The sequence below is a fragment of the Leptinotarsa decemlineata genome, unplaced genomic scaffold (genome assembly GCF_025532065.1).
Source record: "Leptinotarsa decemlineata unplaced genomic scaffold, Ldec_3_MD MMD2_tig00026369_RagTag_RagTag, whole genome shotgun sequence".
Lineage (NCBI taxonomy): Eukaryota > Metazoa > Arthropoda > Insecta > Coleoptera > Chrysomelidae > Leptinotarsa > Leptinotarsa decemlineata.
Window position 1 is genome coordinate 2,318,735 of NW_027412709.1, and position 17,070 is coordinate 2,335,804.

Here is a 17,070-nt window from a genome sequence, read left to right on the forward strand (position 1 = left end):
AAACTATTTAAAAACACAAGCATTCATTCACTTTACACCTTATTCCTCCTTCTTTGACACTTTTCACTTCAATAAACAACATTTTTCCAATAAAAATGTTAAAATACGTACGGAGCTGCGTTTTGGTTACATATCTATTTATTTTACGTTTTAGGGTTAATGGCATGGTTGATACGACTGATGCAGTCCATATATTCCTAAAGTAATTCAAATGTTTTTTACCTTCATTCTTTAGATCGTAAATTGGTTTTTGGTGGTGTATTACGAATTTGAAATAGTGTGCAGCGGCAAATACCAACCGCTTTTTTCTGAAATGTCACTAGTAACTAACCTAAAAATAGAATAATGTTACCAGGAGAAGCATTCGTTTTCAAATTAAGTTTTTTATAAGAAAAATGTTTATTATTGAAGTGAAAAGTATCAAAGAAGGAGGAATAAGGTGTAAAGGTAACCTAGTGAATGAATGCTTGTGTTTTTAAATAGTTTATTTTGTGAAAAAGAAGGCTGAAAAGTTGCCCTTTTCAGAACTTAGAAGGGCCGTAACTTTGTAAATAAGGGAGAGCGCCGCCTTTTTTTTCGGATTCGTAATCTACGCATCAAAATACGTAAGTACACGCAAAAATTTTTTCAAAATTGCCGGGTGTCCACAAAACTAAAATTTACCGAAAGTACAACTAACTAAAATGAAGAAAATATTTGAGAAACTGAACACCTGATTTTTGATAAATGGAAAATCATGAAATCTTTCAAACGCCTCTGATAAACTCATTAAATGACGCCTGTGCATCAGTTATCCTCTCACCTCATGAAATATTATAATTGACGCCTATGGTCTGTTATTGAGCGAAAATAAAATCATTGACGATAAACTTGAAAGTGATGTGCTGTAGGTAGCTTCAGTGAGGTAGAACGCTTCCTATGTACGTGCCACTCCGCAACAACTATTGTAATAACTCATAACAAGAGCAGTATCACACGAGACTTCAGGCGTAGTGTATAGTAAACATGATGTTAGGGTTATTAACTGGGAAAGTCGCCTAACGTTATTCACGTCGTCAGTGTAAACAAAAAAAGTTGTTACTTTTAGTTTCTTCAACTCATTTGGATAAAAAGCTGACTAAATACTAGTGGATTCGTCGGACGCAAATAGCATTGACATTATCGGATGACCAGGTAATAAAGTAAGTGGATAAATTTCAAATATTTTTTAATTAAATGAATAATTTCATTACAACTAATGTCTTGAAAGAGTTCAGAAATAAAGTTCCCGCATACCTACCTACCTATTCATTCAGAGAACTAATTGTTGGGGTCGCCCTCAAGGACTACAGATTTCTCCGAATTAAATCAAAATATTCTTTGTATTGAACAGGTAGGTATATTGTGCAACGGCATTTCGACGTTGCGAGGCATTTAAATGGTTCAGTGCGCAATGGTATTTTAACGTGACCTGATAAATGACTGGAAAGTAGCACAGCCTAATGTGTTCCGTTTAATAATTCTCTTGGGCCGTTGCGTAAGCAAACATGTCTTTTCTTTGTGTGATACGCGATTCAATATGTTTTATTAAAGATAACAAGGTCGTTTACATTCTCTTCGAAAAACAATATTTCAATAACAGCTGGTGTGAATTCTGAAGTAATTTTTTGATAGCTAATGTGAATTTAGTTTGTTTAAGAGTGGACTGTTTTCACCATTCACGATATACCTTATGATTTATGGGTTTTTACATAAGTATTAGCGATTGTATTAATTTTCAACTGCATATAACAGTTAAGTACCTACTTAAAATGAAGCTGTGAATACACAACAGTCACAACACATAGGTTTTAGCTGAAGTGAAGTATATTGTTTGTGTTATCCACGTGTATAGAACTGTTATATTGGTTTCCGTTGATGGTTGTCAACCCTTAAAGTTTAGGGAACCCTGAGAGACATAAATCTATTAAACCCGACTGTCTGGCTATTTATGTCTATTCTCGATATTAGGTATAGCCCTGAAGAGGCATAAGCCTATAGCAGGGTCCTACACACACACACACACACACACACACACACAAAAATTGTAAATACCTGTAAAATTTGTAATAAACGATTTTAATTCATTCATTAGGTATAGCCTATTTCCATCTTCTCAAGAAAATATCTATCTACCAGAATAATAAATGCATATTGTGAGAAGGTATATACATTTTTGAGGTTTCACTTATCAAACTTCGTTATAATTTTTGAGTAGTAGGTATGAAAAATCTATAATAATTGTATCCAAAAAGATTATTTTTATTTTGTTCATATATTCGTTCATATTATTACCAAATGTTGACAAGGGATATTTGGTTGTTACAACCACACAGGTACACAGGGTACCCGTTGTTTCATTCAGTTGTGTTCTCTTGTTTGTTCTCCCCCGCGATGTTGCAGCTGGCAGGCATATCTCTCTCACTCTACCTACGTCACCTTTCACTATATCAGCTGACAAGTCTGAGCTCGTGTATTCATCTGTAATCTAGTATCACGTAGCCACAAGATATTTTATTCAATCTTAGTTTTCCATCTAAACTCATATAGACGCGAATAGAGTATCAATGAAATTAATAAAAAAAATTATCTTGAATGATTTTATTGAAAAAAAAAGATAATTATGATATAGATAATGTACCAAAAACTAAAAAAATAATTCGGTCCTAATAAGATCTTAGGTAGCAGTTATCACACCACACCACTCTACTCAGCAATCTACGGTATTGATCAGATAAAAAAATAATAAATCGTTAGGTGTATTCTAAGTAAATATGTAAACGATTTTATTTTTTTTATCTGAGAAATACCGTAGATTGCTGAGGAGAGTGGTTTGATGATTGCTACCTAGGGCCTTCTGAATTTTTTTTTATTACTCTAAATCTTTTTTTTTTTTCAAAGAAACCGTTTATCATAATTTTTCTTCACTTATTTTATTTTCAAGTTTTAAGTTTCTAATTTTGTTACTCAATTCTTCTCATTCTGTTTAGTCCATTTAGTGCCTCAGTATTACCAGGTAATATGTAATCCGCCATTTTGAAGCTACGGTCATCTTGAATTTATAGGTACTTCTATTCTACTAGTCAAGTGCTGTCATTCGATACCCATATTGACGTAGTTGTGAAAAAATATGCAATCCGCCATTTTATAGCTACGGCCATCTTGAATTTGTATCTTTTTTTAGAGTTTACTACTATTCTACCGGCAAGCCCTGTCTTTTGATACCCATATTGTTGTAGTTCCGAAAAAAATATGTAATCCGCCATTTTGTAGCTACGGCCATTTTGAATTTGTAACTTTTTCAGATTGTACTACTAGTCTACTAGTCAAGCTGTTATTTGATACCCATATTGGGGTAGTTTTGGAAAAAGTATGTAATCCGCCATTTTATAGTTGCGGACATCTTGAATTTGCATATTTTTCAAAATTTACTACTATTTTACTAGTCAAGCCCTGTCAGCTAAGAAATTATACAGATATCTTAACGTTTCGGAGCCTAAAATCTTCCTCAGTCTTCAGAACTGAAAGAAATATAAGTACATTAGCAGTTTTCTCTCCACTGATTCTCTTCATTTCTAAACGTTAAGATATGTATCTATAGGCAAGATTATTGTATGTGGTACATTTTTCTTTGTGAAAAATGCTTTGAATTCACGCAGTAACTTATCGGGGTTATCTAAAAAGTTTGCCCTTTCTACACGTGTATAAAGTTCTCGCAATACAATTTCTATCTTTTTCGATTGTGAAAGGTGAAAATACCCAAAGAAGGTCGATGAAAAACTTTGGTTTCCAAAGAAAGAAAAAATGAGTAGTTCAGTATTACCTTAATAATTATATATATAGAAAAACTGTTTTGTTGTTCAAATCTGTTATGTATAATGTTCCAAAAAAATGTGAAACAAACATGTTTATCTCAGTCTATTCGACAGTTGGGAAATATTTCAACTAATTAATCAAAACCCTGAATATCCTACCGATTTTATTAAAATCAAAACATTCAACTATCAAATTCTTAAACAAAAATTGGCAGACCTTGGGAATACGATTCACTTTAATCCAAATCTCGATGATGCTTTAGAAAAATACACTCGTAAGAAAAATGCAAAGCCATGGTTTGATAATCACTTAGCAAAATTGATTAAGGAACATAATAAATACTTCAATAAAAAGATTCTCTGATTAAGAATATTTTTTAAAAAATATAACTTTTTGAATAAATCAGTTGAAAAAACTTTTCGAGATAAAAAATATGAATATTGCCAGAAACAATCAAGCAACCCAACCCCAAAATTTAAATGGAAAGGTATAAATTCTTTACTGAATAATTCAATTACTAAGAATGAAAAAATTAAAAATTTGAACTCGTGATGCATTGTTTGGAACCTTTGGTGTAGTAATAAATATTACTGGAGTTGTTTTCCTCAACACCAAACCGTTATTTCAACACCTCGACACGTGTTTCGATCACCAAGTGGTCATCTTCAAGAGAAAGATCAAACTAATCATATTTACAAAACTATCCTTATTTATATTCACCATAGATAGATACCTGTTCTAGGTACCTGCGTCTTGAGTGTCTTAAATTAATTTCACAATATTGCCTTATCTTCCAATCTTAAATTAATTTGACAATGTGTCGTTATGTAATCGTCAGGTAAATCTAAAAAAAAAATATATTTTATTTATTAGATTTACCTGACTATTACATAAGGACACATTGTAAAATTAATTTAAGATTAGTAGATAGGGCAATATTGTGAAATTAATTTTACATAGCTTACAATATTTCAATTATTAGATTTACCTGAATATTATATAAGGACACATTGTAAAATTAATTTAAGATTAGTAGATAGGGGGCAATATTGTGAAATTAATTTTATATAGCTTATAATATTTTAATTATTGAATTCACCTATTACATAAGAACACATTGTAAAATTAATTTAAGACACTCAAGACGCAAGTACCTAGAACAGGTATGTATGGTATAAATTAGGATAGCTTTTAAGTATGATTAGTAAAGTTTACCTCTGTAAACTTTACTAAACAAAATAATAAGAAGTATTTATAAATTACCATATTTGGAACCAACATTGAAGTTATACATATAAACCTAACTATTTATTGGACTTGAATTTATTCTGTAAAGTGAAAATTAGCTGCTTAATTCATTCTGTTGAAGATAATACAAAGAAATCGAACTTGAATTTTATTAGAATTGGACATATTCACAATCATGCCACAAGACAAACCAAATTACTGTCAAAAAATAAGATACAAACAAATTTTGGAAATAAGTCGGTATATCACGATCAATTCCAGAGAAAATGAAAAATCACTTTTCCATTACAAAATTTGACTATCAATTGAAAAAAAAAACTAATCAGTGAAATTTCATAGCTTCCATTTTATTTCCATTACACTTGAAATCATTTTCAACATATATTTTCTGTAAACAATTTCATTATTTGACTGCATTTTATTGTTTTTTTTTTTCAAGATGTTATGTGTTCACTGTAAAATGTCTTATTTCTGTTATTTTAATATTCCTTGTAGTTAGTTACAGTCCTTAATTATAAGCATTTATTGTTTCTTGGGAGAAACTTAATTGAATTGAAATGAAGCTGAGCAAGGATGGAAAAATTTCGAATTGCTCCAGTTACCCACGTAACAGGATACGTACTACAAGAAACTGAATGTTTTATATACACATGGTTTCCATACAGAGAAAAAACCCCTCTAATTTGGCGACTTTTTGACATTGTTTATTTTGTATCACGTAATATTATCATAAATATTTGTTGAACCACAACAATAAATGTAACTTGACAAATGGCAAATATCGCAATTAGTTTCTGCTTTTTTATTGAATACTACATTAGTTATTTTTATCCTCTTTTCGTTTTTATTTAATTTTTTCTGGAAAACAAAGTAAGCTACGGAAAAGAATCAAAAAATACCAAAGATTTATTTTTACATGTTTTAGCTAACATAAAATTAAATGTTATAAGAAACGTAATGAATAGTTTTTTTTTGGCCAAATATTATTGGCTGAACTGTATTTGTATCCAATTACTTATGGCTAATCTCTCGTCAATGAAAATATCATTGTTTTAATTGGTTTCCGGGTTTTGCCGTGCTCTTCTTTGGTTACAATATCCAACCGTTTCAACTGCAACTGTGGCAGTCATCTTCAGTGGCGTGGTCGAAGTATCAAATGAAACAGTTGATACGTCAAGAAGAATACTTCGAGCATGCTACTGAAGATGACTGCCGCAGTTGCAGTTGAAACGTCAGGAGATTGTAACCGAAGAAGACTACGGCAAAACCCGGAAACCAACCAAAACATTGACGCCAGCCGTGAAAGCCTACATTCCCATAACAATATCATTGCCAAATTACACTTAAATTGGGTAATGAATATTTACATTGAATGTTGATAAAAATAAATGATTTTGTATCTTGGAAACAATGCATTTTTATGTTTGTATGAACTTTTTTCATGAAATAACTTTCAAAACAAGCAGTGTTATCAAACACCAGGCAACAAACACTCTTCTCGTCGCCAGATGTTCCAGTCCTACTTTTGAGTATTTGTCATTTTGACTATTTCTCATTTTGCAACATTTGACATTTTGAATGAGGTATTGGAGTCAATTAAGAGTTCAGTTTTCACATTTTTGCAGTATGAAAGCACAATTTTAATCCCAAATTCAAAACTCAGCTCTCCTTGAAAAATTCTAGACAAGGCTAACATATTACTTCCTAATTTTACAGCTTGTGGGTCATTGGTCACTTGTTTATAATCCTTCATTTAACATTTTGAATGACGTATCGAAATCAGTTAGTAAATTTTACATTTTTGCAAGCTAAAAAACAATTTCAAATTCAAATATCCTCGGTCTTAGCCCTTCTTGAAAAAGTTTCGATAATGCTAAAGAACTATTTCTATTTTGCAACTTCTGGATCAATTCTCACTTGATTTATTATGCGTCATTCAACATTACGCATGAGCTATTGGAATCTTTTAAAATTTATAATGTTTGCAGCGTAAGTGGAAAATTTTGTATGGGCACTCTCGACAAAAACACAGGTCTGATGTTGACTCTTTTTCAAGAAAACGTTTCCCTAACCACTTAAAATGGAAATATTAATGAAACCCGCTAACCCGAGCGCTAACTGTATATCTAATTGATTTTATGTATTCAACAACTGCAGCTGTTTGAACTATTTCCGTTCTCTCATATTGTTACCTAAAAAGAAGTTCATCGTTTGTTATGATATTCTATTTGAAAGACATATATCTTGCGTTGTGAAACAATTTAACGTCTAAATCTTCAAATTTATTCTGCAGAATCACTACTAAATTTTATCGCAGAAATGAATACAGAACTAGTACCCACTTACATAAATAGTTATAGGTATCTATTGCTGAAGAATTTGACTAGGTAATATCGCTGTCATTAATATAAGTTATGATCCATTGTTATCGCAATACAATATTAAAGAACAAATTTCGGAACAAATAGAAAACAAAAAATAAACGAATCTTCTCACTTTCACCTAAAACTATTCAGTGAAGCATTTCACAAATAAAGTAGACGTACATGTCGATATAAATACATCAAACTAGTTCTCCAACTAGTAAAGAAATAATTCGGCACAACATAAAGTCAATTCAACCTACTTTTTATAAATTCAACAATGTGTTCGTAAAAAATAGAAGATGGAATCTATTTTCACTAACACTAGTATGTGTCTGGTTATTGAGAAATGTTTTCAACTAGAGTAATTTTTTGTTGTTTTTTCACTGATTTCAATCCATGTTCAATTTTGTCAAATTGAAATTTTCAATTTTCATTTTCAGTAAAGTATATTTGATAATTTTTATTTCCTGACCTCATAATAAACTATTCTAAAATACTCCCTTAATGTCATTGTCATCAGTGGGGATCGACAATCTACGTCTTCTACCCTCGGTTTTACCTGTGTACGAATTGACATGAATACTATTTGGTGGTTTCTTGACTATATAGTCGGATGTTAAATTGAGGGATATACTTACTTTCTCTCACCTGGTGACCTTGCCGAGTAATTTTGACGAATAAAAGGTTAGTAATGATATATTCATTATTTTCAGTTAAGTGAAATTAACTAAATATATAGTTTAATGGTTATATTGATTAATAATATTTCCCATAAAAAGTCAGAGTAAATGGTAAACAATTGTGGATTATTTATGGAATAATCACATTCCATCATATTTACTGAATACTTTGAGGAGTTCAGTTTCACATAAGTAAATATAAATAAAAGTTTGAAACTATTTTTTGAACGGTGATTCATTTTGAATGTTGATTCATAACCTATTTTTAATTTTACTTCATTTTCTGGTTTGACTCTTTAAAAATTGAATTGCGAAATATGTTTACCACTATTTGATAAAAAATTCAAGTATATCAATCCAGCACAAATCACAAACGTAAAATTCGGAAGTACCTTCTTCCAATAAGATGTTTTTCGATACATTTTCATAGATGTTCATCAAATCGAGAAATGATGTAGGATCTATGTAGGATTATTGAAATTAAAGGCTGAGATGCATGTCGAGAATTTAATGAATGTTATTTCCAGTCTAATTTCAATTTTTAGGTGAGTTATTGATATATTCAGGAAGAAAATTGTGAGATGTATTCAAATATATGAAAAAAATCAGAAAAAGTAGTATTCTCCAAAAAACATCTGACCGTGATCCATTTCAACAGATTTCAAAACAAAATCTAAGATTCGAGATGACAAAATATTAAAACTGGTTATAAATCTGGTGTAGTATACATGAAACAAATAAATATACAAAATTATTTCATCGAAAGTGACAGTTACGAGCTGAAATTCAAGAGGAGTAGTATGTGTAAAATATTTCATGGCAATACTTTTTTTTGTTTTTCTCTGACTAAATTTAATTGAATCTCTTTCATCTTCTATTTATCTCTAGACAGATTTGTTCGAAGATATATACTTTTGACAGAAATTGTAGGAAAGCTAGCGATGCCCATAAACAGTAATAACCGTAAAATAAACAAAAATCAATCTGATATTTACAAAATGAGTAATTTATGTAAATAACTTTCTGTTCCAAAGGAACAACCAATATGAAAACAACTAAACGTTTACATATTTTTGGAAATAATTACAGGAAATGACGACTTATCCTTTTAGATAAATCACCAGATAACTACGTTATCGATTGTGACAACAAAGAGTCTATTTCGATAACAACCTGAACAAAAAATATTTCATAGGAACCTTTTACTAATGAATATACCACCAAAGCAAATTGCCCTATTTTTTATTGTTTTGAGATTTTGACTTTCAAGTTGAAATATATAATTTTGTAATGTTTTTTCAGTAGAATAATTTAAGAAAACCGTAGTTCCATCTCAACCAGGGGCGCAAATATCTGTGAAAAGAATGTAGTGATCTCAGTTCATATTAAATGTTCATACTAAATGTTTGTGTATTAAGTCCTATTCGTCACCGTTTTCCAGTAGTTTTTGTTTTTGTGTTAAAAAAAACTTTATTTTTATTACAAAATATATTTTAATAACCCAAGGACATTTTTAATTTTTATAAATACCGGGATTGTTGGTCTTTCATTTGCAGTAACTAGGTATGTAAAAATTTCAGGGTTTATATAAAATTGATTTATTTTGTAAATTTCTGTTCTTTGAAAATTGTCAATAATTTAAAGTATATCTCAAGACATCACAGTCAAAAAATGTATACCTTTGGGTAAAAACAACGATTTTTTATGCAAATCATTTTGTTACTTGACTTTTTTAATGCAACAATTTTAAATCATTAATATTTTCATTTCATGAATATTCAATTAGGTTATAACAATGAAAAAAATGTTGGTTAACTGGGGTTACCATACTGTTGATAAAAACTTAAAAGAGTAAAATACATAATTTAAGCAAAATATATACAATAAATGCTCGAAGCAGGTTATGCTCTGAAACATAACCTGCAGCATCGAATAAAGTTATTTCTTTGAAAGTTTCTAAATGCTGGTAAATTATTTCTTTTTTTGCACCACGTAATGAATTAATTCTCATAATCTTTATTCATTATTACAAGATCGTTCATAGACATGCGTCTCATGTAAAAAAATCAAGAAGGTTCAGATCCAGGGACCAAGGTGGCCAAGTGAATTCACCACCATCTTCCATCTTCTATTACCGCGCCATCTAACTGAAACCACGTATTCGGATGGTTTCACAAAAATTGTTGTCCTTTCTTATCTTCCAGGTAACTCAAATAGACCAAAAAATTTTCCATTCATCATACCAGCCAATGTACTAATACCAAACTGGTGCTGAAAGCGATCGGTCCTTACACAACTGTTTGCTGCTCCTAGGTAGGCAAGCAACTGGCTATCTGTTCAGTGTTAGGGAGGCAAGAAGCAAGCCTGCCCAAATTCAAACATGAATTGTGTTTTGTTGGTACCTAGATTGCGTCATTTGTTATCTCGACCTGACGTATTTTGATCGAGCAGAGGGAGCGAGACACTTTTACTTGGAAAAATAAGTTTTTAGATTTTCTAAAAACCCTAGAATTGTAACAAACAAATTGCGAATGAAATGAAAGCTCAGTAATTCTCCTACTTACTTCTTAAATAAATCATCAAAAATGTCCTTGGGTTAAAAAAAATATATATAAAAACAATGTTTCTCGTACGATTCATAAATTTAAAAGTTCCTCTAAAACTTTGTCATCAGAAACTTATAAGACAACCTTCTTTTTTTAAGTCTTATGGTAAGAAATTTGCTCGAATAAAATATCGTTCATTGCAAATAATATATTTCATTTCCTGTATAAAGGCTATAGTACTATTGAACGACAAAAAATTGAGAAAACTCACACAACAAATAAAAAAAAATTAGAAAAATATTCAAAATTATTGTTACCAATGTGAAATTATCATAAGATGAGCTTTTTAAGTTTATCATATTCCTCTATGGGAACAATTTTTCTTCAACCTACATATCAAGAAAAATGTGAGCAATAGATTTACTCCAAATACTACCTAAAAGGTGTGGCATTTTACTTGTAGTAAATTTTTGTAATCTGTAATTTGTACACAACATATTGATAAAGAAACAAAATCAATTTCTCAAAATTGGTTTATCCTGACAATATAATTCAAATTCATTTTATTGTTCATCATGAGATAAAAACACAAAAAATTAACAGCGATTCTATTTAATTCAGTATTATTGAAACTCACAACTCTTAAGTAAAAATTGTTAATTTTTTTAAAAAGAAATTAACACATATAAAAACAAAAACAAATTTCTGAAGTTGCTTCATTATTTTACGTTTTCAGTAAGCTTTATTTTTCATTTATCCTCAAAAAATATCTCAATTGATTGCGATTATCGAAGAATACGACTTTGTATAATCCACTCAATATACTGTACTAAGGGAAAGTTGAATATATTGTCATTGAAAGTAGTATATTTATTTCTAATTCTTAGAGGAGAATACTTTAGTAAGGCTACACCTAAGGAAGTGAAAGTGCAAAATCAACAGCATCCGAATATTGAGATAATTTTAATTGAAAACCTTTTTTTTCTAAAAACAAGAAGAATCCGTATGTTCACTTCCTTTTTTTATGACTAAATCAAATTGACCAAGATGGAGTGATAGATGGATCTAAAGGGTAAATATTTCAGAATTTCAAAAATCTTCAAAATACATTCTGGAAGAAAAGATTTTGGCTTTCTACTTCTCCATCTTTATACAAAAAATGTGGAAAATTCCCAAAATGTTTTTTGTTTGAGTCAATCTATCTGTTTAATCTACGAACGACATTCCTCAGAAGTTGAAGCTTGTTCGAGCCAAGGACTACCGAGGTCTTACCTTTTAACATAGGATTCACAACACGTTCATGTAAAATGTTCATATGAAAGCTGTCGTTTCGAAAGTACTTCTTTACTGTAATTCAATGTTTATATGAAAATAATTGTTACGAGTGGGCTTTTTCTTGCAGTATATGTATCAGAAAGTAACTTCGTGTCTGAAGGCACTTTGCTCTCTGGGTTGGATGAGAGGTAATATCTAGAAGCCGGTCTGTAGGTGATCTACTCAAATGATTTCAGCATGATTTTGCTGCTGGATGAACGAGAAACATATGCAAGACTAACCTTTGCATATATCTTTGCATATCTTGCATAAATGTCTGTTTATGAGTTCATTCTAAAATCAATTGCTGTCTTCCTTCCTTTGGAAGTTGCCCACAGTTTGTGTATGAAGATGGAAAAGTAGAAAGCCATTACCATCGTTATTCATAATATTATTTGTTTGAAGGTGATTGACAATGTTTCATGATGCATTTCACTAGTTCGGACTTCCATTGTCTGCCATATAAAATGATTTGAAATCCCTAAAACAACTAAAAAAGAAGAATTGAAAATGAATAGCTGAAAAATAACAATTATATTTACCAAAATAAACCTGAAATGAAATAATAGTGAAATAAAATACAAGTAAAAATAAAACAATTGAATAAATAGAAATAAAGAAATGAAAAAAGAAAATAAAAATAAAAAGTGGAGAGATTCCAAGTCACGTTAGTTCACGACGTTTCGATTGTTAGTATCTAAAATCGTCTTCGGGTGATGACTGGACTGATTCCTCCGAGAGATGACTATTTATAGGTCGTTCGAGTACTTTCACTTATCCCCGCTTTCCATTTTCCGCTTCACTGGTTCCGTGAGAGATGACTGTTTTGGCGGGAGTTGGCCATTTTTCGCTTGATGCTGGGTTTCCATATGTTGCGTATTTCTACGCTGGCTTGGCTGAATACGTTGTTGGACAACATGTATGCGGCTTCTTTGAATTTTCTCCTAAACCAATGTTCCTCTCTGTGCAAGATCTCAGCTTGTGTGTTTCTTGTGCTCGGCAATGCGAACATTCAATGGCCTCTTAGTTTCACCAATATAGGATTTTCCGCACTCACAGGGTATCCGGTAAATGCAATTATTGGAATCGCAGTCCGCGTTTGGTGGCCTGGTTTTCGTGAGGCTGCTACGGATAGTGTTACCGGATCTGAAGCAGGTTCTGATGGTGTACTTGGAACCAATTCTTCTTATCCTCTCCGATAATCCTCTGATGTAGGGAAGTGCAAGCACTGGTTGTGACGGCTTATCTTCCTTGCGAGGCTCCTGCTGTCTTCTAGCCAAAGTCTTTTCTACCATCGCTTTGGAGTAGCCATTTCGTTGAAGATCATTTTTGATGATGTCTAGTTCCTTCTCGAGACCTTCCTTCGTATTACAGAGACCAAAGGCACGGTCTAGAAGACAGCAGGAGCCTCACAAGGAAGAGAAGCCGTCACAACCAGTGCTTGCACTTCCCTACATCAGAGGATTATCGGAGAGGATAAGAAGAATTGGTTCCAAGTACACCATCAGAACCTGCTTCAGATCCGGTAACACTATCCTAGCAGCCTCACGAAAACCAGGCCACCAAACGCGGACTGCGATTCCAAGAATTGCATTTACCGGATACCCTGTGAGTGCGGAAAATCCTATATTGGTGAAACTGAAAGGCCATTGAATGTTCGCATTGCCGAGCACAAGAAACACACACAGCGAGGGGAAACCAGCAAATCAGGAATAGCAGACCATGTTTGAACCCATCAACACAACATCGAGTGGTCCCAAGCTGAGATCTTGCACAGAGAGGAACATTGGTTTAGGAGAAAATTCAAGGAAGCCGCATACATGTTGTCCAACAACGTATTCAGCCAAGCCAGCGTAGAAATACGCAACATATGGAAACCCATCATCAAGCGAAAAGTGGCCAACTCCCGCCAAAACAGTCATCTCTCACGGAACCAGTGAAGCGGAAAATGGAAAGCGGGGATAAGTGAAAGTACTCGAACGACCTATAAATAGTTATCTCTCGGAGGAATCAGTCCAGTCATCACCCGAAGACGATTGTCGATACTAACAATCGAAACGTCGTGAACTAACGTGACATGGAATCTCTCCACATTTTATTTTTATATAGTAGACAATGGAAGTCCGAACTAGTGAAATACGTAATATTATTAATTCTACACTCTCGTAGACATCTAGATGCCTGTTGTCGTTAAGTTGTCTAACTAATCTTAATGAACTAAAGTTTATGGAATAGTTTTGTTGCAATATATGATGGGCGACTGCTGAATTTTTTGGTTTTCCATATTTTAGGTGTGCTAAGTGTTCCTTATATCTTATTTTAATAGATCTTTTAGTCTGACCATAATATTTTGCATCGCAGTCCTTACATTTAATTTCGTGAATTCCAGACTTTTCCGAATTCTCGACTTTGTCCTTTGGATTTCCTAATTATTTAAAACAAGTCATACACTACAGAGCGTTTTAGTTAACAGAGTGATATGATAGTGTAAATATTAATAAAGATGATGCCATTATGCGAAATTATCATGGAAAAAAGTAGTGTGTAGAAAAATTAACTGTCGTCAGAATTTTTGAAAATATGTTTTATTGTATTTCAGATTTCGTGCATTCCTCTACCACTATGAAGCAAATGTCCTCGGATTATGGTGATATATTTGGTCCGTCTAGAACCACCAGACAATATTCATCCTATAACCGCCCTTCTATGATACCTCCGAAATATAGGCAAAAAGAAGAACGAAGAAAAGTTCTGAAAACGAGCATCTCCAAAATGAAGAAGATAGAGGACCCAGAATCTAGTTTATGGCGGTCAGTTTTGATAAACAATACAGTGAAAAGACTCCAAGATGAGACCAGAATCGAGAAACTACAAAAACAATCAAATTATTCAGTCCGATATTACAAAGAAAACTACTGTGATTCCAGTAGTAAAATTGGTAGAAACCAGGTAAAAAACGGCGAAACAAATGCAACTACTGAAAGTGGTGCAAACACCAATCAATCGATGAAAAATGACGTTAGTATAGAGGACGAGGATATTTTTAATACGCTTGTAGATAATTCAAATAACACAGATCATTCATCAGCCAGTGACAATTTACATTCACCTTCAGCCGGAAGCAGAAGTAGAATTACCTCTAGGAAACGTTCGTTCAGTGATCTCGATGAATATAGTGTACAAGATGTATTATCTCATTTTTATATGCCACCGACACCAACGATGCTTACTTGCATAGATGACTATGAAGATGTAAAAGTGGCCGATGAGTCGTCGAAAAGACTCAAAATAGGCAGTGATGATCAATCCTGTGATTCAAGAATTAGTTCTCAAATCGATAGTGTCTTAACAAACTTTAGTGCAGATAATTCTACTAACAAAAACGTACAACGATTGCGCCATTTTAGTCAGTCTGATTCGGACACCAATTCTTTCGGCTGTGGTGCCGCATTTCTCCTTGGTGAATTCCGAAATAACACTTACCAAAATCTTATAACTTCTTTAGAATCGTAGCAAGAGTGAACTATTTGTTGAATAATTTTTGTTATGTGATAAAAAGTTGTTCATTTGAAAATAATTTAATGCTATGTAATATAGTTCAATGACTGTAGTGTCTGTCTGAACAAGGCACACTTCTAAATATGGTCAGATCTACATGGCAATGTCCCTAAAGCATGTCTATTGTGAAACTGCATAAGTAATGTATATATATATTATATTGTACATCAGAGTTATATTCTTATAAAATATTACGACGGCTCAATGTTTTTTTATATTAAATATCGAATCAATTTGATAATTTTATTTCTATTACCACATAATTTGTATAGAAAGTGAATCTGTAGTAAATATGTCTCCTCGATAAGTTAGGGGCGTATCTTTGTTACCAAATAACATCACTTTTCAGACCGACATATAACTACAATCAGAAACATTTGTAGTGAAAAGAAAGCTACGGATTGAATTATCTGCTATTTTAGACATATAAACATGTTTCTCAATGGCGATGAGTAGACATTGCCAACAAATATGTTCTGAGGGTGACGCATGTTGAAGCAAATGCAGAAGGCTCATTTTTCAATTGATTCCGAGTTCCAATGATTATTCACTCCACGATATGGTGTGCGATCATTGATCGATGCTGGTGATCTCTCAAATAGGTCGGAGCTTCATATATAGACCATTGCCAGCTGTATAACTACTCGTTACATGGAAGACTAATGATAAAACTTCCGTAATTATGATTATTTATGGCACAGATATTTACTTTCTTCAATTTTTTAAATAAAAACATTAGTTGTTCTTTCATTAGCATTAGCATTAGTTGTTCTTTCATAGTAATTTCCACTTGTCCAATCTGTTTGGACCTTTTTTCAGCGATAATTCTAGGAGGAGCTGAAACAGTGCTGCATCCTGGAGCCGGTTCTCTCAAAGCCTCCACAAGTGGCTCTTTCAAAACATTTTGTCATTTAAGTTGTAACCTCAAAATACAGCTATTTCGCGTAAACATTATGACATCAATATCATCGTGAAATAATGCTCAATATATGCCTAACAATACAACATATCAATTTTATCAACTCATGCTGCACTTTTCTTTGTAAAACAAATTGAGTAAACGCAAAAAAAATACTTTTTGGTCCTAAAATCTTTGATATGGTCTACTGACGCCATTCGTTTTCGTAGAACTCTTAAATGTTTGTGGATGACAGCTATTCAGTGTTGCCATACAAACATTAAAATAAAATTATGTCTGTCATTGATTATAAAACAGACACCACCTTATCAGAATCACAGATGAAGCCATTCGTTTGTTTCATGACGTTTGTGTTGGAGTTGTCTCGGAAGTTTGTCTGGTGCAATGTTTTTTTTAATATGTATCTAATATGCCTGATGGATTTTAAAATAGTAATATCAATACTAAGAAACTATACTTCGATGAGTAATTTATTTAAGAACTCATTATTTCTTGTAAAATTAAAACGATAATAATCGTATAAGTTTTGAGGGAGGTATGTTTATGAAAAATCATTATTACAGAGCCCTGAAGAAGAATGTAATTAAATTTGAAACGTCGTTTTA

At 32.2% G+C, this 17,070-nt stretch overlaps 1 protein-coding gene across 3 annotated transcripts; it reads left to right on the forward strand.

The window, feature by feature from the left end:
• The first annotated feature begins 891 nt into the window (after nucleotides 1-891).
• LOC141486717 (uncharacterized) lies at nucleotides 892-15,779 on the forward strand. Of its 3 annotated transcripts, none has more exons than XM_074185213.1 (2): nucleotides 892-1,173; nucleotides 14,588-15,779. In XM_074185213.1, the coding sequence occupies exon 2, from the start codon at nucleotides 14,611-14,613 to the stop codon at nucleotides 15,499-15,501; it is 891 nt and encodes a 296-aa protein (XP_074041314.1). In that variant the 5' UTR covers nucleotides 892-1,173; nucleotides 14,588-14,610; the 3' UTR covers nucleotides 15,502-15,779. The 3 variants fall into 3 exon arrangements, with proteins under 3 accessions (XP_074041314.1, XP_074041312.1, XP_074041315.1); XM_074185211.1 differs by having other exon boundaries at nucleotides 893-1,181; XM_074185214.1 differs by lacking the exon at nucleotides 892-1,173 and adding an exon at nucleotides 7,985-8,132.
• Nucleotides 15,780-17,070: the final 1,291 nt, after the last annotated feature.